Raw genomic sequence first — 22,765 nt, 5'->3', positions numbered from 1 at the left:
TTAAAAGCAATTCGATGTCTGCTTAATAAAATATAATGACTTTGACTATGATATATTTGACAGCAGTAATGTCCTTGGCGTATGCTTAAGTAAGAAAGGTAAAGGTGCAGCCTTGCAATGTATTTCACACTGCACCGCTGGCAGAAGGGCCTCCACTTGAATGAGCTCTAAAGAACACCTCTAGAGGATATTATATATATACTGATGTATACTTACGTAATTATTCATTTTTTGAGCTCTCAATTCCAGAACTTTTCCACAGAGATCTAGATATTTTCACAATTTGTGGAACGGGTGTGCAACTGCAGAACCACTGTTAATCACAGCTGCCACATAACACACATAACGTCAAATGGCACCATCACTACCAAGAAGGAAATCTGAACTGGGACAATGGACGCAACGTCCGTGGAAAGAAAAACATAAAATGGGACCAATTTTAACATGTGGAACCTGGTCACTTGCTATTTCCATCCCATGTGGGAAAATATCGACGAATTTTATGAGACAGGCATAAGGCACCAGGTAACGTAGAGATTAAAAGAAGGCCATGAGATAAGAGGGGTCTCAACGAGCATAAAAGGGGACCCTTGGCAGTGGTTCAGCATCGTCGTTCAGGATCTTCACTGCACAATGTACGGACTCATCTTTGCTCTGCTCGTGGGCACCGCTGGTAAGACTTTGTGTAACTTCCACTGGTAACTTGCTGCGTAGTGAATGGTTTTGGGTCGAACTAGAACCCATGTCTGGCAGAGATGATCTTTGTACATATGTTGAACTTCTTTCGCCAATCGTGCCAATCTTTGACTATAGACATCTGGCAGTTTAATAGCATTGGTTTAAGCAAGCCTGACAATGATGGACATTATTAGTGGTCGTTTGCTATATTAATCTGGCTTAGGCTTCCACAAGGTTGGCTCAAATTGGAACACTTTTCACCTCCGCTGATGATGTGCGTCAACAAACTAATGGAGGAGATAAACGGTGTGCTCCTAATTTGACTGTGCGAGACAATAATGTGAGTTAAACTGAATTATACGAAAGAACGGATGGGGCGCATGCCCGTGTTTTATCCCAAGAGATTGGTGAAAATGTTACATTCCTACTATGGGGCCTATATTGTACATCTCACAAGAACAATTGAGCAAGTCATGCAACATTGCTAGTAACCCCAGAGGCGTGATGATCCTGTTGACGATTATCCTCACGATTAATGTTGGGTCTGAATAATTAACCGCGTTCAGGCTACCAATTCACACTCTGCTTTGTTGACAGCGGCGGCCCCGTACATGTATGAGGACCACATCGTGGGTGGCTACGAGTGCGCTGCCCACTCGCAGCCGTGGCAGGTGTCCCTCAACATCGGATACCACTTCTGCGGAGGCTCCCTGATTTCCAGCGAGTGGGTCGTGTCTGCCGCTCACTGCTACCAGACGTGAGTTCACACGGACATAAGCGATGCTCTTTGTATGTGTGTGAATGGGAGGGGAGTAGTATTGCAATTATTAGTGCACTGCGCTGCGAACTCTGCAACCCGAACTCGATTCCCAGCATGAGTGACGATATCTGACACGGTCCTGTGCCCTCCCCCAGGTTGACTCACCGTTAAATGAGTACCTCGTGAAGCTGGTCAACACTAGAGAAACGAAGGGGACTGTGCATTTGAACGTTAATGATTCTATACATTCGTTCAACGTCCTCAACGAGAGGAGGGTCAGATACATGCGAGCAATACGTCAATATTTGCGTTGTGCTGGTTCAGTGTGTAACGCAAAAAAAAGTATGCAAAATATATATACATGCAAAAACATACATGGTAAATAAATGGTTCTCACAGTTAATTTGATGAAACCTTCCTAACGGATGCAGCACTCTCATGACACTACTTTTCGACCCAGAGATGAAAATCTTAGCAACGTGAAACCGCGTAGAGCCGAAACATCACCCCGTGTACCATGAAACAGACCTCATTAGGTACACCGTGTAGAGCCGAAACAAGAGTTCGATAAAAGCCGCGTTGGGCAAGGGTTTCCTGTACATATATTATTGTGCCCGGTGGGATGATGAGTCAGTTCCCCAACATGAACTGAGCTTGCATTCTTTGATTGTTCTTGCGCTTAGCCACCTGGATCATTTTACAGCAGGACATTGAAATTGTTGGAATAAAATATGGCTCAAGGTGCTTTTGGTTGCTAGGGCATGAAAGCAAAGAAATATAAATTAAAATCTTCATCACTACTATCGTCAACCTCCTCCACCCCCAGCGCATCCCGCATCTCCGTGCGCATCGGCGAGCACAACATCTTCGTGACCGAGGGCACCGAGCAGAGGATCCAGGCCTCCAAGGCGATCCGCCACCCCCAGTACAACTCGGCGAAAACCGACAACGACATCATGCTCATCAAGCTGGCCTCGCCCGCTACCCTCAACCAGTACGCGCAGGCCGTCGCGCTGCCCTCCTCCTGCGTCGGCACCGGAGTCATGTGCACCGTCTCCGGCTGGGGCGAGACCCAGACCAGCGTCGGTGAGGACACGGCGCTTAGACGTCCGTCTACCCTGGAAAAGCAATTAAAGGAATACTTTTTAAAGATTTTACCATATCCGTTTCATGGTTGCTCTGTTTAGATCTCGGATGTGTTTTCGGGCTGTGCCACGTGGTGTTCATCATGATGTCTAGCGTTTCGCTCTACTTCTTTGGAGTTCCCAACACTACGAGTGAAGCTTCGTTCGGACGTCATGCTGAAGAACACTCAGTACAACCCAAAAACATATCAGAGAAATTAGTTGATTTCTTCTCCATACAAGCTGACACAACACTTATACATGCTTTTACCATGGTAAAACATTCATTAAGATAAAAAATGTTAGTATAAGTACATGGTACTCTGTCTAGCGATATTTTCGTGGATTTTTTTAGCAATGTTTATAGCTAAGCATTGAATAACAGTTCTGAACATGAGGCAGGCTTGACCTGGAGTTCAAACTGGACTAAAAGTTGTAACTAGACTTGTCCATCTTGTTGTTGTAGTAGTGTGAGCTTGTGATTGGCCATTTTTGGGCACAGGCCTCCCCCATGTCTTCCTTTACTGTCTGTCCAGCAGTCGTCACGGAACTCTTTTCCACTGTTTTTCTCTGCTTACTTTCTCCAGGTTTATCATTGGGCACAAGCTACCAACCCATTAAATTTCCTCTGCATTACTGGGACCTTCACGCTGAGTCCACTGAACTCTCTTATGCGGCCCCCTCTGCTTATGAGTTTCTCCGTCCTCACGTTACCCCAATATTTTTCCCCAGTGTATGATGCCTCACCAATGCCACCCGCGTGTCTCCATACAGGCAGCCCCGATGTCCTCATGTGCGTCCAGGTGCCCGTGATGAGTGATACCTCCTGCAGGAACGCCTACCCTGGGTCCATCACCGACAACATGATCTGCCTGGGATACCAGGAGGGTGGCAAGGACTCCTGCCAGGTGAGGTCCCCTGAAGCGACTTGAGTCGATAAGTCTGAACGGGAGTTTGAGCGTAGACCTGCCCTCTTGCTACAAACCAGTGCCACCTCCACCAAACATACACTCTCATCGATATTTTGGTTGCATCTCTTTCATCCAACTCAATATTAATCACGTATTTTTTTCACAGACATAAAGGTTGGGAACCACGACATTAGATGCTGGAACCAACTGATAACTGCTGACCCTTTGACCCCTGATTCCGCCACTGCAGGGAGACTCCGGTGGCCCCGTCGTATGCAATGGCCAGCTGCAGGGCATCGTTTCCTGGGGCCGCGGCTGCGCCCTGGCCAACTACCCCGGCGTGTACACCAAGGTGTGCAACTACAACTCCTGGATCGCCAGCACCATGGCTGCCAACTGAGCGACTCACTCGGAAGCCACCTTGGCGAGCAACAAGCACCGTGATGATTGTAATGCCATGAAACGAATAAAACCATTGAAATGTTGATGGCACCATGTTTTTGTAGTCTTATTTTCTTAGTAAAGTTGATGATCGATACATCGCATAGCACGGTACAATGGATTGAGTTGCTCGATTGCTCTGCTACCCACAAAACAGCCCCGTAGCAGCCAATACAGCACAGTACTTCTTAACCGCTTTCGTATGGTGGCCCTATACCTCCAACGTGCAATCCTTGAAACAATAGTACACGTTTAAAAATAGATATGTTTAGTTAAAATTGTTCATATCAACAAAGTGGCCAATTTAAGTAATTTGCTTTGGGTATGTCGAATCATTTGGCCAAGAATCAACTTAGTTGAGTCGATTGCAAAGGAGGGGATGACATTCAAATGATTGGATTGTCGGCTTCCCATTGGTTGATTCAAACTCCTCTCAGCTCGAAACAGGAAATACAGCGTGAACTTGGGGTGGTCTCAGGGATGTTGCCAGACAATCACAACCCGCCATTTTTCTAATTTGAATATGACCCGCCACATGCAAATAAACTCCTCCCTCTCTCCTGCTCGATTTAAAAATCGATGGTCGGTACTTTGAGGCCGCGTTAATTGTGGAAAGCTTTCTAACAGGTCACGGTACAGACCCAGGTGCCATCGGTCGACTCACTGAGATGACTGGCAGATGCACACCAGCTGTGTCTCTTACTGTGCCATTTTGCTTAATTTTATCCGCCCGCGCTCCGTTCGTTGTTGTGAGTGTCGCTCCTCTGCCCTGCTTTGTTGTTGGAGGGCGACTGCCTCCAACTGAACAGTCGCGTCCTTCACGACACAGGCACACACACGGCTATACACAGGGGGTGCGCTTTCATATTGAGATATTTTGATCATCAAATTCACTGCTGGATGAAGATTGACATTTTTACGATGCGGGGGGGCGTGGTGACGGGATGGGGAGTAGGTGCAGTTCACGTCACCACTCGCCACTGATGTTAGCCGCGCATCTCCAAGCCCCACCATTACTCATCGCACTCCGCGGATATCTGTGAAAAGAGCTTTAGAGCACATCGGATTCCTTCAGGATAAATAATTATTCTGATTCTGAACTCAAACTCAACACTTGGACCGAACACCGAATCGTCGAACCTCACCCCCCTATTCGTCCATATCTTCAAAAATCCAATCAACGCCCGAGGTCTGCGTAATGGGTGTCGTCTGTCTGTTTACTTCACAGTTACATGAATGTGAATGAGCCGCCATCTCGGCGTCTGTTTGACTGACGTCCTCATCGAATGGACGGCCAAGATGCACGCGGTGATGTGTGGACATTTGAATTGTGCGAGTATGTGTTACACGTTCTGTATGTAGCAGGGCTCGAGAGGAGACAGAGAAACTCACTGCAGGTCACCCCCTCCTATCTCAATCCCAGCTACAGTACTGTAGATACAATCTCATTTTTTCATTCAAATCAACAATAAGTAACGTTCGCATAATGTAACCAATACACAAATACAATATATAACCTTTACACTGCTGGGTGGACAGAGACTGGGGGATTTAAAAAATGTACCCCGTTGTTTCAACTGCCGCACCGGGAAATTGAATCGAGAAGTCCATCGTGCTATTAAACCTGCTACCACAACAGCTCCCTTCATTTCATACAACCGCACTGTTCATCAAAGCAAGGAAACGAGACAATGTCAAATACATTACAAAGTCATGGGAGATAGATATCTCGATCATTGTTATCGTCAAATGCAATATCGCGTCATATCGTGAATATTTGACATTGCAGCAAGAAGAAGTTTCAAGAAATAATGTAGAAGCGTTTAAAAAGCTATTGACTATTGTGCAAGATGTGAAAACCCTCACGAGTATTGAGTGAAGTTGTACATTGTGGTCCACTTCTTTTCGGTCACCGTCACAATAAACGTGACCAAATTTATCCTAATGACAGGCAGCAGTGATGCAGTGATATAGAACTGGTACACAAGCATAAACGTGAACAGAATTATGAAGACTAAACCACACTTAACGTCATGAAAGTAATTTCGGAGCTTGATCCTATCACATCATTGCGTGGAGTGAAAACATGACGACCGCAAACATAACAAAGTCCATCACCGTTAGATGTTACATGAGGGCATTAACATTGTAAATATAACAGGCGACGAATTGTAGGCCGGCACGGCAAACCACGCCCGGCCGCCTTTGTATTCCTAGTGGCGATGTTTACACATTACAGCAGTTGACATAGGAGAGGCCCAGGACTGGTTCAGATAATCGTCGCTGGTGTTGGCCGTGAGCGGAAATCGAACTCGGGTCGCCGGGTTCGTAGTGCAGCGCGGTAACCTCTACCCTACCGCTCCCCAAATGACACAGACACATTCACACATGCACAGTGACACACGTAGACACAAATGGACAGACACGTGTGAATTACTCAAGATGAATATACATCGAAAATCATCGACTTCAACTGCAAAAAACGTGACAAGACCCTTCTGAAAAAGAGTCATGAGACGCAGTGAGGCTTTCTTGGATAAACAAGCGTATTCGGAAGCCACTGGAGCTATGCACTTTTAAATCCAGATTGAAGTTTGCTGTTCTTCCCCCGCACCTCTGATTATCACAGTTGGCTACGTTCCGTGCGAAAGATGTTCAACATACATAGCGTGCCTCATCATGATTCTCGTTCATGAGAAGTGCTGCATATGGTGGACGTACAGCGCAGCTGCCGATAACAGGACATCGTAAGAAACAAATGAAAATCTACTTTGTATGACTAGGCGAGAGTTGATTGAGACACCCTTTACCTGTTAACAATAGAATTCATGGCACATGCAAGGTGTGCACAGAAACAATGGAAAGATGTGTTACAAAACAGTGTTAACGTAAAATGTAGCTTTTCGTAGCTGATACAATGATCTATATGTGATGTTGAAATGGATGTATTTGAAGTTGTTTGAAATAAGTCACATTGTAAACAGCCAGGTTCTTGTTGAAAAGATATGGGAATATGACGCGCTTTTGCAGGTGGTAATGTCACAGCGCGTACTGAAGCAGCCTCATTGAATTGTAAACTTCCCTAGCTGATGAAGCCCGGGTAGGGAAGTTCAAATCATGTCGTGAAAAGCCTTCAACCACTGTTGAGTTGTATTGGTTTGAATGTGATCAACACCTTGGCATGTACGAATGTTGTTTTTTTCAACATCTTAATTTTGTCGAGTGGTGGGAGCTTAGTAACGAGAATTTTGACAAAGAATCTGGCACGTGGCCAAATCCATAAATATACGTATCAGTATTAATGTATTTGACTATTCAATTAAAAATAATTAGGGATCTGCTTAATAAAATATCATAACTTTGACTATGACACATTTGACTTTCTCTTCATGGTTTACGTGAATATAGAAATGCAGTAATGTCCTTCGCATGAGTATAAAAGGCATAGGTGCATCCTTGCAATGGATTTATTACAGCACCGCTGGCAGACTTCACTTAAAGGACCACTAAATAGCCCCTTTAGAGGATATTATATATATGCTCATGTATACTTACATAAGTGTTAATTTTATAGGCCAAATTTTTTGCTAAATTCTACGAACATCGGCTAGTCACAGGCGAAAGCTCTCAATTCCGTAACTTTTCCACAGAGATCGGGATGGTTCCACAATTTGTAGAATTGGTCCGCAAACTGCAGAAATACGCTTAATCACAGCTGCCACGTTACACACGCACAAATGGCACCATCTCTACCAAGTATGAGATCATAAACAGAACAATATAAGCAACGTCCGTGGAAAACAATTAATAAATGGTACCAATATTAACGTGTGGAATCGCTGACTCGCAATTTTATGTCTCAGGTGGGAAAATATCGACGAGTTTAATGAGACAAACATAAGGCATTGGGTAACGTAGAAATGAGAATAAGGCCATGAGATAAGAGGGCTCTCAACGGGTATTAAAGGGGACCCTCGGCAGTGGTTCAGCATCATCGTTCAGGATCTTCACTGCACCATGTACGGACTCATCTTCGCTCTGCTCGTGGGCACCGCTGGTGAGACTTTGTGTAACTTACACTGCTAATTGATTGCGTAGTGAATGGTTTTGGGTTGAACTGGGACCCATTTCTAGCAGATATGGTCTTTGTACGTATGCTGAACTTATTTCGCACCGTACGTATCCAACCGTGCTAATCTTTGCCTATAGACATCTGGCAGTTTAACAGCATTGGTTAAGTAGTATGGGTATCAGTTCAACACGCAGGCTTTCGCGACCAATATCTATAATAGAGGTTTTTGGGTTAGATATATAAATGTATAGACCAGAGGATGCCTTTTGGTGCCTTTTAGCGTCCTCTGATCTAACACCATTTGTGACTAGCCTCCAAAGAAAGCTGTCTCTGGTGTGGACCAATCAGTTTGAAAGACAATTAATATATTATCAGAGTATGTTTTTTTTTGCATTCTGACCATAAGTATTGTTGTTAATGCAGTCATGATTCCTTGTAAAAGGTTTCAGTTTGGTGTTTACACATCTTAACACCTGTTTTGTTGCCAGATAAAAGGGGAAAACCTATTCCAATATAAATGTGTCGTTTAAACCCGCCACCACCCGACACAGCCAACGAGTAAAGGTTGTCTCGGAAATGTGGTGGCTTGGCTCTCCAACACACCTGTATGCTGTACTAGTGATGAATTGGCACGTTCTGTTTACGTGACAACCCTTACTAGTTGGCTTTGTCGGGTGGTGGCGGGTTTTCACGACAAATTTAAATATTTACGCAATCTAACCCAAAAACCTCTATTATGAATGATGGGTATCTTTAGTGGTCATTTGGTATCTTAATTTCGCGTAGGCCTCTGCTAGGTTAGTTCAATCGGAAACACTTTGCGCCTCCTATGGTGATGTGCATCACCAAACTAACAGAGGAGAGGAAGGTGTGCTGCTTATTTGACTGTTCTGTTAAATTGGTCTTTGACTAAAACTGAATTATACCCAAGTGCAAGATGGGGCTTATGTCAGTTTTTGTTCTCAAGCGATTGGTGGAAATTCTAAATTCCTTCTGTGGGGCCCATATTATCCATCAGACAAGAACGACGATTGAGCAAGTGATGCAACATTTCTAGTAACCATAGCGGATTGACTTTTTTGCTGGAATTGGACTTTGTAATTGTGTTGCTAGTAAAATTGGTGATGATGATCATCACGGAGACAATAGAAGCGGATCTATAATATTCCCAAGAGTGGTGTTCATAAAATGTCCGTACTTTTAAATAGGTGCTTACATTAATGGTACGTTTTTTCTGGTAAATATCAATAACACATTTATTTTGGGACTCCAGGGGTGGGAGGGGGTAGCATTGCCTCCATTACTTCCCTTCGATTCCCTACTTTGCCTGATCCTATTGACGATTATCCTCACGATGAATGTTGGGTCTGAATAATTAACCGTGGCCAGGATACCAATTCACACTCTGCTTCGCTGACAGCGGCGGCCCCATACATGTATGAGGACCACATCGTGGGTGGCTCCGAGTGCGCTGCCCACTCGCAGCCGTGGCAGGTGTCCCTCAACAACGGATACCACTTCTGCGGAGGCTCCCTGATCTCCAGCGAGTGGGTCGTGTCTGCCGCTCACTGCTACCAAACGTGAGTGTGCTGCGCGTGGACCTAAGCGAATCTCGTTGCGTGCTGCGTGTCTGGTGGTGTCAGTGAAGTCGCATCGACTTGTGTAAAATTCAGTGTACACCTACAACTTGGTGATCACGACCTTATCTGAAAATAGCTTAAAGCTCATGTTGTTGAACTCAGACCTAGCCACAAAGAATATTTACTTGAGCTTCACCCATGGGGCAGCAGTGTCACAGCTGGTACTATGAAGAAGCCGATCATATGATTTTGAATTAGACCCATCCGAGCAAACGAGAAAGGGCTATGAGCAGATTGCAAAGGTATGCGACATCCTCTTTCCACAATAAGGCGATGTGCCCCAGCAGTTCGTTTTGGTTAGGCAATTATATCAAATAGTTACAGCACTTGTCAATCAACCACACTGGTCAATTTGGGTTGGTTACGGTGGGGAGTGTATATGTGATGGCATAGAAATACAGTACACCTAATCTTACCATACGTGCTAGTTGTGTCATGTTGATGCATGACCTTACCATTCGGAACTTGACCATGTACAGTTTTGTTTAGATTGTTTTGTTCGAGTTTTATTGTTATTGCGGTAACCAGGTTTCTATTGTGTGACCAGATCCCCATAAACGATTCGCATTCATGCTCCAATGGGTTTAACCTGTGCCAAAATAAAACCCCCAAAAAAACCTAAAACCTAAATGTAAGCGATCCCCGGTAAACAAAAATCATCATCACTGCAATCATCCACTTTCTCCATCCCCAGCCCGTCCCGCATCTGTGTGCGCATCGGTGAGCACAACATCTTCGTGTCCGAGGGCAACGAGCAGTGGATCCAGGCCTCCAAAGCGATCCGCCACCCCCGGTACAGATCGGCCTCCACCGACAACGACATCATGCTCATCAAGCTGTCCACGCCCGCCACCCTCAACCAGTACGCGCAGGCCATCCCGCTGCCCTCCTCCTGCGTTGACACCGGAGTCACGTGCACCATCTCCGGCTGGGGCGAGACCCAGACCAGCGTCGGTGAGGACACGGCGCTTCGACGGCCGTCTACCCTGGAAAATCCATTTTAGCAAGAGTTTTTAAAGATTTTACAATGTCGGTTTCGTGGTCACTCTGTATAGCTCTCGGATGTGTTTTCGGGCTGTACCACGTCGTGTTCATCATGACGAACAACGTTTTGCTCCACTTTTTGGGAGCTCCCAGCACGTGCAGCGAAACGTCAGATGTCATGTCCAACAACACGCAGTACAACCCAAAAACACATCAGAGAAAAATGTAATAAAGTGGTGGGTAATCTGCAGTCTGCGGGCCGAATGCGGCCCATACAGTCCATCGTGGGGGCCTGTTTCATCTCGCCCTTTCCTCCGCTGTCTTCCTCTGCTTACTTTTCTCCAGGTTTATAAATGGGCACAAGCTACCAACCCATTGCATTGTCTCAGCATTACTGGGACCTTCACGCTGAGTCCACTGAACTCTCTTCTGCCGCAGCCTGTGCGTATGAGTTTCTCCGTCCTCACGTTACCCCAATATCTTTCCCCAGTGTATGATGCCTCACCACTGCCACCCGCGTGTCTCCATACAGGCAGCCCCGATGTCCTCATGTGCGTCCAGGCGCCCGTGCTGAGTGACACCTCCTGCAGGAACTCCTACCCTTTTGTCATCACCAACAACATGATCTGCCTGGGATACCAGGAGGGTGGCAAGGACTCCTGCCAGGTGAAGTCCCCTGAATCGACTTGAGTCGACAAGTCTGAACGGGAGTATGAGCGTCGTCCTACCCTCTTGCTACAAACCAGTGCCACCTCCAACAAACATACAGATCCAGACAAAGTATACTACTGTCGTAGTCCACGGCCCAAAGTAGATATTTGTACCAATGTAGCAAGATTAAAATATTGCGGATATGTTTATGTAGCTATTAAGAGTGAATTATGTCACAACCCACTGATTGTAACCACTAAAGTTACGCCTCCTCAGGTGGTTTTGACAAGTGGAATATCTGGCCTGGGCCCATGGACTAACAGCAGTGCCTCACTCATTAGTGGTAGTGCCAGGCATAAGCAATCAAAGCAAACGTTCAGAGCCCCAAGCAGCACCAGGGTCCCAGATTCATGAAAAAGCATCTTGAAATCCGGTCCTCTTACACCATATGAACACAAAACGTTAATTACTCTTTCATCGATATTTTGGTTACATCTCTTTCATCTAACTCAATATTTATCACTTCGTTTTTCACGGACAATATTTTTGGAATAGGCCACAAACTCGCGATCTAAGGCAGTCGTCTGTGCGTCCAGAAAAGCTGGGAACCACATTAGATGCAGGAGCCAGCCGCTAACCCCTGACCCTCTAACCCCTGATGCCGCCACCGCAGAATGACTCCGGCGGCCCCGTCGTATGCAATGGCCAGCTGCAGGGCATCGTGTCCTGGGGTCGCGGCTGCGCCCTGCCCAACCACCCCGGCGTGTACACCAAGGTGTGCAACTACAACTCCTGGATCGCCAGCACCATGGCCGCCAACTGAGCAACTTACTTCGAACCCTCCTTGCCGAGCAACAAGCACCATGATAGTTTTAATGCCATGAAACGAATAAAACCTTTGAAATGTTGATGCCACCATTTTTTTGTCGTCTTATTTTCTTCTTAAAAGTGACGGTGTGAAGCACACAAGAGCATAGAATAGTACGGCACAACAGTGGATTTTACTGTTCAGTAACAGGCCTATAGCTCAGTATGAAGACCACTATTGGTCCTACCTGCAACCCTTTAAAAAAAAGTTTCCACTTCAAAGTAGAAATTGTCAGTAAAAATTGGTCAAAGTGGTCATTTGAATTCATTTGCATAAGTGTTTTTTTTCTTGCAATTGTAATAGTTTTGGCAAGAAAGTTATTGAGTTGAATCAATACATATGTAGTGTATCACAAGTCGGAGACGAGGTAGTTGCAGGAGGCACCTTCTTTTATTGTAACACCTTTCAGGCGTAAACACACAAGATCGCCTCCTTCTCGCTCCCATTACTGTATAGCCCAGCTTAGACACAAGCTTAGCTGCGTTGCACCGACGGCGTCGACCGAGACAGCCAACAGCTGTCCAGCCGCAGGTTCCAGGGGCTTCCCGATGACGTCTTCCGTGACCCTTGCCCCAGTTCCTCCGCCCTGCCGGCATACCTGTGTAATATGCTCAATGGCATGTGCATTAACTGTCCACCGCAATTGCCGCTGCTGGACAGCAGTCGGCGCTATGTCACTACACATACAAAATAATTTGAGGGTTGACATGCAAATGCATTGGCTAATAGCGGTTTCCCAATGGTCGATTCAAACTCCTCCCACAGCCAAACTCCTCCCACATCCAGAAGCGGGGCTACAGGGTGACCTCGGGCGCTCTCAGAGACCCTCCCAGCCAATCACAATCCGTCATTGTCCTCATTTGAATATGACCCGCCCCATAAAATCAACTCCTCCCCCTTTTATCCCATCTGTGAAGGATGCGATTCCTGATATGCAATACCCTGGTGTCTACAAACTAAGTTGTGGCTGCGGCAGAAGTTACATTGGGGAAACGAAACGACATGTCTCGGACCGTGTTCGTGAACACAAGGCAGATCTGAAACACGGTAGGACCAATTTACCTCTGCCGTTGCTGATCATTGTTTTAACGCTGTGGGCTCACACAAAATAAATTTTTCCAAGACGAAGGTACTCTGCTAACCCACCGGCTATCATCAGAGATTTGTTCATGAAGCCATCCAAATATATAAACACAGACACAACTTCAACCGAGAAGATGGGTACAAACTGAGCAATCATTGGAATGACGTTATTAACCAGGTAAAGTCTTAACTGACTGTGATGTTTCCATCCTACCTGCCGATGTCAGCAGTTATTTCCGACTCCCTGAGTACATCACCAGGTTAAATGTCTTCACATTAACGGGCTAAGTGTCTCACTAACACAGCTACCGTTGCCCCTTTCCCTGGATGTGGCGGGAGCTCTCGTTTTTTAACATACTATAACTGGCTGTGATGTTTCTGTGTATGTGTCTCTCTCTGTGTGCGTGTCTCTCTCTTTGTGTCTCTGTGTGTGTGTCTCTCTCTCTTTGTGTGTCTCTCTATATGCGTGTGTCTCTCTGTGTCTCTCTGGGTGTGTGTCTCTCTATGTGCTTGTGTCTCTCTGTATGTGTCTCTCTATCTCTGTGGTTGTTTCTGTGTCTGTGTGTGTCTCTCTCTGTGTCTCTGTTTGTGTGTCTCTCTGTGTGTGACTCTCTCTCTCTCTGTATGTGTCTCTATGTGTGCGTCTCTCTCTCTCTCTCTTTGTGTCTCTGTGTGTGTCTCTCTCTGTGTGGGGGTTGTCTTTCTGTGTTTGTCTCTCTCTGTGTGTCTCTCTGTGTTGTGTCTCTGTGTGTGTCTCCGTATGTGTCTCTCTCTGTGTGTCTCTCTCTTTGTGCGTGTGTCTCTCTATGTGTGTGTCTCTCTCTCTCTCTGTGTCTCTCTGTGTGTCTCTTTGTACGTCTCTCTCTGTGTGTCTCTCTCTCCATGTGTGTCTCTCTCGTTGACATGCTGGTCTCTCCTCGTAGTTGCTCTTGCCGTTATTTTATTTTGTTGTCCGGCTCTCTGACATTGACATGCTAATCTTCTCATTGGCACAGTCCCTGGTTGCTGGAGCCGTCCCACATTGACATGCTAATCTCTTACATTTACATGCAAATTCCATCTCTAATTCCGCCCACTTACCCTTGGGTTGAGCCCACCAAAAGCCTATATAACCTCTTGTTGCAGCAGCCCTTTCTCCTGCCTCAGCAGTTCTCCTGCTGTGTTGGTCTCACTTGATGACGATTGCTTGTGTTGCGATCGAAACGTCGGGATCTATTAATTTTCTATCTACGTGACTTTACCGAAAGAACCAAATAGTATGGATTCCTGCAATCACGAAAGCTTCAAGATTCCTCCCCCTTCTCAACCACTCCCTCTAGACTTGTGAATTGATGGTCGGTAAATCGAACAACCTTTGAGGACTCGATGAACCATTCAGGCATAAGAGTCGATCGTGGAATCCGGGTCACCTCTAGTGGGGACCTTTAAACCGCACGGCGCTCAGAAGTCACCGCGTGGAACCTTCCAACAACAGACGCACAGTCACATACAGAGGGAATGAATACCTGTCAACCCCATACGGCTTACCCCGTATTCTTGTGCGGGGAAATGCAGTTTTTCAGGTCCATACGGCGTACAGCCGTTTTAATACGGGCAAAAACCCCATTTGTCTGTGTTTCTCTATTGTGGTGGGACTTTGTAGAATGAACGTTGAGATTTATAAGGGCACGGGGTGACCAATAAGGTCTGAGTTGGTTTCTAGTAAGGTAGGGCACTGATAAGGGGTTGCCAGGTATGGGTATGCGCTTTTTAATTTTTATTGTTAAACGTTTTCATCATCACCACCACCGCTGTCAGGAAGTTGTACCACTTGCAGTACGGTACAGTACACACGTGTGTACTGTATAGCAGTACAGACTCGTGTGTGTGTGTGTGAATGGCTCCTGAGGAAACAGAGAAACCCCGACTGGACTAATCTAGATATATAAAAGGGAATTTGTGAATGTGTGTCTGTTCAAAATATTTAGCATACTTCCCGACATGCAATAAACGTGGGTACTTTCCAGACTACACCATGCAAAAATTATCAAAATTGACTTTTGTATTTTTGGGGAGGTGGGGGCGCAATAATGCATATATTTTGCACGCCAAGTGAGCTGTGACATCACATCTGTCATGTCACCCGCATGCGGAAGCGTAACGCAGTGTGCCTGCTGACGTCATGCACCCCCCCCCCAACCCGCCGCGAGTAAAGTGCCATACAAATGTGTTGCAGGTCTAAGGCGTTCTTCGCGCAGCATTGCATTACTATTTCAGTCGTTTACTGCTTGTACGCACCCTGAAAGTTGTGTGTGTCTGCAGCAAGCGCGTGTATGTGTACCTATGGATACGCACGTGTGTGTGGGGGGAGCGGTAGTGTAGTGGTTAGCGTGCTGCGCTACGAACCCGGCGACCCGAGCTCGATTCCCGCTCACGGCCACCAATGGTGACGATTATTTGAACCGGTCCTGGGCCTCCCCTAGATCGACTCAGCCTCAAACGAGTAATTCGTGTGGTGTGTGAACATCGCCACTGGGGATACAAATGCGGCTGGGCGTAGTGAATCCAAGTCCCGGGCGAAGCTGGCTAGTCTGTAAAAAAAAATAACTTCATAGCTCATCTTCGGTATAAAGATTCAAATTTAGATTCTCCGATCTCCTCGCCAAGTAGTTACAGTCTCTTCGTGCTGCTACACAATCCAGTATTAACAAATAACGTTACAAATACGCTTCATTTACACGGCTGGATGGAGAGGCTGGCGGGGGGAGATTTTTTATTAAACTCGCTCCATTGTTACAGCTGCCGCGCCCGGAGATCGTACCTTTATTGCACGTCCAGGGTGCTGGTGACCATTACAAACACGGCAGCTCCCGTCAAAATTACAATGTTACGATGATTGCGAGACATTTCTACCTTAAATATCACCGGTTTTTACGGGTTTTTCATGCGGTTACTGTAGCAACTATCGAGTCGGGCTTATGTTGAGTGCACGCTACAGTCAAAACAAGTTGAAGCGATTCTTATTCCAATTTAAAGTGCTGTATGTACATCAAAGCGTGAAAACGAGACGATGCGAAATACAATTGCAAAGTTATGGGGGAATTATAAAAACGATCATTGTCACCGTGAAACGTCACATACCGTATCATATCGTGAATATCGCAGCTACCAGAAGTTTTCAAATGATAACAAAAGCATGTGAAAAGCACTCGGCCTTTGTGCATTATGCAAAAACCATGTGAAGAATTTCATGAAGAAGTACATTCTGGTTCTCTTGTCTGAGGCCATCAACACAATTCATTTGAGCAACTGACTGATAGGCAGCAGTGATGCAGTGATAAACAACTGTGGCCCGGTTTCATCCTCCTTAGAACTCATCAGCATAGTGCAGTATTGTCACCCAAATGCTCACTGCTGCAGAGTATACCTCCGGATACCGTATACGCGAAGACCGCACTGCCACACGATGATGGCCCATCAGCTTGGCTAATGCCAACAAAGAATAACATCGGCAAAAAACGACTCCAACAAAAATCCATCACAACAGAACAATCTCGCAACAACACACATAAGGCATTTGCAACCGCAGCAGCAGCAGCAGCGACCTTCGGCGCCTCCAAATCCCGTGCCTCACTTTATTCCCAGCAACACGAGCAGCACGAGCTGCTGCTGCCGCCCCTCTTCGACGTCGACTTTGCCGAACCCTTCGATCCGACGACGTCGGCCCCGGCGTCCAGCAGGAGCTTGACCACGTCGCCGTGCCCGTTGCGCGTCGCCGCGTGAATCGGAGCCTTGCCGCTGGCGTCCCTCGCATTCACGTTGACCCCTGCCTTGAGCAGCGCCGCCACGACCTTGGCGTGACCCTGCGCCGCGGCGAGGTGGAGCGGCCCCTCCCTGTTCCTGTTGACCACGTTCAAGTTGAAGTTCGCCGTCCGAGCCTTTTGGATGTGGTCCACGTCGCCGTCGACGGCGGCCTTCAGCACGCTCACAGCGGTCACGGCCGCCGCCGGCTGTACGGGCTTGGCCTTGACGGGTTCCACTTTGGCCTTGACGGGTTCCACTTTGGCCTTGACGCCGCTCTTCTTCGGCTGGCCGCCGCCCTTGTTGATGTCACCCAGCTCGCAGCCGTCCATCTCGAGCAGGTAGCCGATGAGCTGGCGCTGGCTGTCGCCCACCTTCGTCGACACCTCTGCCACGTAGCGGCGGATGTCCAGGTACACCTCGGGCTCGGCACGCTTGAGGCACGGGTTGAAGAAGAGACGGCACGCCCGCTCGCCGGAGCGCGCCACCATCTCCAGCATGCTGGCGTTGCACTCGCGGCGCGACTCGAGCAGCACCAGGGCGGCGTGCTGGTGGTAGCTCAGCGCGCCGTGCTCCACCAGCAGCCGCAGCAGGAGCTCCGTGTTGAGGATGTCCACGCAGAGGTCATCCTTGCGCAGCTGCAGCACGTCGATGGCGTACGGGTTGGAGCTCTTCTGGAGTCGATCGGCTTGCATTTTCCGACGTGGGTCGTGGTGTTATCGGGGCGGGGGTTGCCGGAAACTAAAACTTACAGACTCTCACCGGTTGTCATGCTGGTGGCTTGGTGTGTGTCTGCGAGGTGTTTGGAGTCAATCAATCGTAAATCCTAACGACTATTTGAGTGTCGATATGCTCCTAAGGATTATTTGTAAGATAGACTTGTTTTGTTTGTTAAGGCGTATGCGTCATTCGCAATAGTTGTCGGTGGTGGCCGTTAAACCGAGAAGGCCAAAAACATGCAGGGCACAGAGATAATGAAAGGAGTTTGATTACTTGAGGTCTTATCCCAGCAACTGTTGCTGTCGACTTTGAAGCTGATGTTTCAGAACACGGCACACAGGACAATCGTTTACTTTCCTGTGTAACGTAAAACGAAGGGAGAGTCGCGTGCCTTCATACCCGGTATTCCCTGTCGTAACGTTGGGGTTGACTCTACTCAGCAGGTATGTGTTGGGTGTTGCGTTCGCATGCGACAGTGCCGCAGGTCCCTTTGACTTTAAATAATAAATAACGGACGTGTAGCGTGCGCTGCCAAGATTCTGAAAAAAATAGAAATTGCAAATTATGTTACTTTCGATATTTCGCGTCGAGTGGCACCAACTAAAATATTCATACTTGTGTGATTATTATTATTAGATATGCATTTGGGAAAGATGTAAACCATTACAATCACTCTCTTGAAATGTGTTATTATACGTGGCGGTGTGATGAAAACATGGTCAACACAAATTTATGACTTAGGTTTTGTTTTAGTCAAAACGGAGGTTATTTCATAAAACATCTCAAAACCACAACATGCTTTACTGTTTAGATAAAATATTACAAGATTTTCTTTGTTGTACCTCATTGCATCTATTATTGAAAGTGTAAATGCATTGTCTCCGTGTGAAATATGGTCAAACAATCATTATAACTGACATGACATGGACAAGTGATGACACAGTGTCCCTGCTCTGATCCCTGCTCTGATCAACAAGCCAATGACCAAAATTCCACATTTCTATGGCAGTACCATTTTGTTTGTGGGATGACCACGGTCAATCTCCCACAATGTGGCTATCATTTTATTGACACCAAACGGATCATAGCGGACTCAACAATGATTGAGATCGTTTATTTATTTTGGGGTTAGGCCACGTAATTTTATGCCAAAAAACTTGTCATTCGCCTCGCATTCGACTTTCACTTATCCAGTTGTGAGTAATGCGATATAACCACTTTTAAATAACCAAATGAAAGTTATGAATATCATAAACTTCAAGTGTACATATAAACAGGACCATATACACAACAATGGATGGGTAAATGTGAATATACATTTTATCAATGCTAATTTTTACATCATCACGATCCATGGGCAGATAGCCCGTGGGTGTCCACTGCACTATTCGTCATTAGGCATGTGTAAAAGACTTTTACACGCACTTTTAAAAGTATGAGTTTACATTCTTACCGTCAGCCTGTGTGGACCCACGCTCAGCCCAAGATGCACTGAATAAGCAGGTCCTACTCCGCTGCCTTTATTGGAGTAAATACCAAACAGCTCGTCTCCAGGTGACACCACGTGCCTGTTTGCTTCACACCTCGTGTGTGGGTCGTTGCGGAGGCTGTTCAATCATCCCGGTGATGAGGCACAAAACTTCATGACGATTGAAACACGCGATGTTTAAATTCCACTGCAAGAAAAGCCGATGTTAATTTAACGGGGAACGTGTTGCCATTATTGTAAATGTGTTATTGCAGTGAAAAGGTTTTAGACATATTGTATATTTTTTTATGGAAATGCACGTGCTTTGGGAATGTGTGTACGCACAGCGGGGGTTGCAGTGGTTAGCGTACTGAGCTACAAACCCAGCTACGCGAGTTTGATTTCCCACTCAGAGCCGAGAATATTTCGTACGGCGTAGATTTATGTTTAGCCAGATGAGAACTCGACAGACCAGGATGGGTCTCATTTGCGAGAGTGATCTGAGTCACCCAAATCACAAAAACAATCAAATAACAAGTATAGGAATGAAGCAAATAGAAATCAAACACACGTGAATTTGACATTATATTCCCCGTCGCGTGAGACTGATCCTAGCATGAGCCTGCCGATAGTAAAATGGCAATCAAGTGACGGAAATGTTTTTTAGACATGTGGAAAACAGTCGATGAGCAACGTGGATGACGTATCGTGGCGAGCAAGACGTGGCACGGCTTCACAAGACTAAGGGGTGATGAACACTAAAACAAAGTGTGTGTGTGTTGTTTTTATCAATAGAGCCAGACTCTTATCTGTTATTTTAATCTGCATCTCTAAATCTGGCATGTAAATGCCCACTACAGACTTAAAGCGTGTTTTGTCTGCCAGTAAAGCTGGTGTCTTCGTGAAACAAAGAATACATTGACCCATCAGTTGTGAATTTTATTTTATTTCATCACAGTTAATGATCACGGGCCCAAAAGCCAACATCCCCATGGCTAGTAGCAACCAGCACTGTTGAAGGTAGAGGAGACATAGTTAATGCATTGCTTGAATTGAGCAAGGTTGTGAATACTTGGGGACCACGGACAATGAATAACCAAGCTTCAATTAGCAACGTGTTGAGACCTTGGCATCTAATCTCGTCATTACTCACCGGGGTTTTCTTTAGAACCAGTGGGGGGTCATCCAGACTTCGTGTGTTTGCTTTGCATCATCTGCTGTGTTCTCTGCCTCTGCGTGCGCCGTCGGTGTAAAGGCATTCACGAGTTGTTTTGCAACGGAACAGCGATGCAGACCAGGCAGGCACGTTGTGTTGTGGAAGTGCCAAAAGTAAAGTCCGCAAGGGTTAGATGTGTAATGTTTATCGAAGGCATGAAGCAAACACGAGCCGGTTCAATCCTTGCGTGAGGTCACTTCCATTGTATATGAACCGGAGGGAGAGAGAGGGAGAGAGGGCTCGTTGCGAAATTCATCTTTTTGCAAATACGTATGTGACCTGAATAACCATGCTGCACGGTTACTTAGTGATCGTTGGCCAGGAATTATTCGAATTATAGAAAATGCCTTGGGGTGGAGTGGTGGTAATGTTTGTAATGGGATGGTGGTTAAGTGCTTAGCACGCTGGGCTTTGAAACAGGTGACCTGAATTTGATTATAATGTAATAATAAATTCAACTTGGAACGCACCGTACGGTATTTGATCACTCGATCGAAGAGACGGAACGACTAAGAGGCACGAGGAACCACAGAGAAGCAAGAAGGCAGCTAGGCGGTGAGCTGGTGTCAACAATTGCCCAAGCTGTGCGGTCCTCTATTTGTTAAGATGTTTTCAGCCAATTAATGAGCACATGCGGGAGTGTAAACCAGAGCGCCTGAAAAAAACCCACACGTGCGAGGGGGTACACTGTATCCCATACGGAAGGGACAGACGATACCAGTCCACATTTTGTTGCACTGCCTTCTGGCAAACCATTGTATGGCACCTTGACGCCCACGGGAATGGAGTTTCACTACATTTGTGTGATCCACCAACACTCACCTCCACAGGTCTGATCTCCGGTTACGGCTAACATCAATTGCCAGTGACGTCAGATCGGGTCCTGCCTTCCCACTCCTTCCTCAACCCGGACTGACCAGCATGGTGACGTATATTTATCTATCGCTCCACGTGAAAATATGAAAAAATTCACGCATTCCACCAGTCACGTGGCCTGCTGAGTGTGCATAATTTCAACAGCATCGGTTCAGTAAGCAAACAAACTCTGGTCCGGTTTCAACATTCCTCGTCTCATCAGCAGTCAGTCTTGCTTGAACCAACGCCGGTGAACTGCCAGCTGTTCATCAGCAAGGATCCTGTCTGTTAGATGTGGCCATGTGTCTGATGGGATGTGTAAACAGTGCTTTTATTTTATATATATACAGATATGCGAAGGAGGCATATTGTCTGCTTATTTTTTTTGTTAGAAATTCTTCACAACAACGTTCATGACCATTTCCTGTTACTACTGTATATAACAGACGTGTTCGGAATATACATTAAAGAATATAACAAGTGTATCAACACTGACACATCTGTGTGTCCACATCAATTATGGTGTTGCTTTATTTAGTTTAACACGTAGGCTTTCGCGACCAATATCCACAATCCAGGTTTTAGGGGTTAGATGTGTCGTTAAACCCGCGATGAAGCTAAGTTGTAATTACTGGCGAAACGTCGTACTCAGATTGTACATGTTGTGGCTTGGACCTCCAACACACCGGTTAGTGCTGTACTAGTGACCAATTTTGATTTAAAGCTTTCGTGACTGCAGGGATTCATATTCTTGGTTCTTTCGGCAAAAAACTTCGTGACACATTAATTATCCAGGAGCCCACCGTCCCGTATTCATCGCAGTGCGTTGCGGCTCTTGAAATATTGAGTCGTTTTTAATCGAATTCGAAAAAAAATGTCTCTCATTGTTAAGTTGGTTGCCCACCCCTGATCCACACAGTGGATGACGAACACAGGGAAGGGGCCGTCCATAAATTACGTCACGCGATTTTGCACGATTTTTGACCCCCCCCCTCATCACACGGCGTCACAAAAAGTCAGACCCCCCCAAAAAAAACAACATGCTTCAAATCGCTTTAAACTATTGTCATTGTAGTGCGTACCCCTAGTTCTTTTGGTAAAGTTACGTAGGTAAAAAATGAAATTAAAATTAATAAAAATAAAAACAATAAAATCACGACGTTTTGGAGGCAACACAAGCTTCCGTCTTCAGGTGAAACGGACGCTTGTGTTGACGGAAGCTTGTGTTGCCTCCGAAACGTCGTGATTTAATTGTTTTTATTTTTATTAATTTTTATTTCATTTTTTACCTACGTGACTTTACCGAAAGAACTAGGGGTATGGATCCTTGCAGTCACGAAAGCTTAAAATCTAGAATTGTAGTGCGTATTTTTTATGTGACGTCACATTTCTCAAACCCCCCCCCCCCCCCCATGTCTGACCACCCCCCCCACCCTAGGTGCGTGACGTCATTAATAGACGGCCCCCAATGCTATGTCTGTACGTACCCTTTCGCTGTAGTTGTGTAATTTTAA

General features: G+C 46.1%; 3 protein-coding genes across 4 annotated transcripts; 2 read left to right on the top strand and 1 right to left on the bottom strand.

Moving 5' to 3' along the window:
• The first annotated feature begins 583 nt into the window (after positions 1-583).
• LOC133351944 (trypsin-like) lies at positions 584-3,958 on the top strand. The gene is made up of 5 exons (XM_061567566.1): positions 584-673; positions 1,276-1,435; positions 2,265-2,524; positions 3,337-3,470; positions 3,724-3,958. Exons 1-5 carry the CDS (start codon positions 634-636, stop codon positions 3,871-3,873), a joined length of 744 nt encoding a protein of 247 aa, XP_061423550.1. The 5' UTR covers positions 584-633; the 3' UTR covers positions 3,874-3,958.
• A 3,962-nt stretch (positions 3,959-7,920) lies between these two features.
• Positions 7,921-12,107, top strand: LOC133351965 (trypsin-like). The gene is made up of 5 exons (XM_061567609.1): positions 7,921-7,971; positions 9,407-9,566; positions 10,321-10,580; positions 11,143-11,276; positions 11,935-12,107. Exons 1-5 carry the CDS (start codon positions 7,932-7,934, stop codon positions 12,082-12,084), a joined length of 744 nt encoding a protein of 247 aa, XP_061423593.1. The 5' UTR covers positions 7,921-7,931; the 3' UTR covers positions 12,085-12,107.
• A 2,576-nt stretch (positions 12,108-14,683) lies between these two features.
• Positions 14,684-20,385, bottom strand: LOC133352034 (CARD- and ANK-domain containing inflammasome adapter protein-like). 2 transcript variants are annotated; one of them, XM_061567745.1, is made up of 3 exons: positions 20,334-20,385; positions 19,166-19,388; positions 14,684-18,251 (listed from the first exon to the last, which is right to left on the bottom strand). In XM_061567745.1, the coding sequence occupies exon 3, from the start codon at positions 17,685-17,687 to the stop codon at positions 16,827-16,829; it is 861 nt and encodes a 286-aa protein (XP_061423729.1). In that variant the 5' UTR covers positions 17,688-18,251; positions 19,166-19,388; positions 20,334-20,385; the 3' UTR covers positions 14,684-16,826. The 2 variants fall into 2 exon arrangements, with proteins under 2 accessions (XP_061423729.1, XP_061423730.1); XM_061567746.1 differs by lacking the exon at positions 20,334-20,385 and adding an exon at positions 19,526-19,604.
• Between the last annotated feature and the right edge of the window lie 2,380 nt (positions 20,386-22,765).

Source organism: Lethenteron reissneri, chromosome 39 (assembly GCF_015708825.2).
Source record: "Lethenteron reissneri isolate LAM-NWPU_2019-01 chromosome 39, ASM1570882v1, whole genome shotgun sequence".
Classification (NCBI taxonomy): domain Eukaryota; kingdom Metazoa; phylum Chordata; class Hyperoartia; order Petromyzontiformes; family Petromyzontidae; genus Lethenteron; species Lethenteron reissneri.
This window is presented reverse-complemented; position numbering and strand designations above follow the sequence as displayed.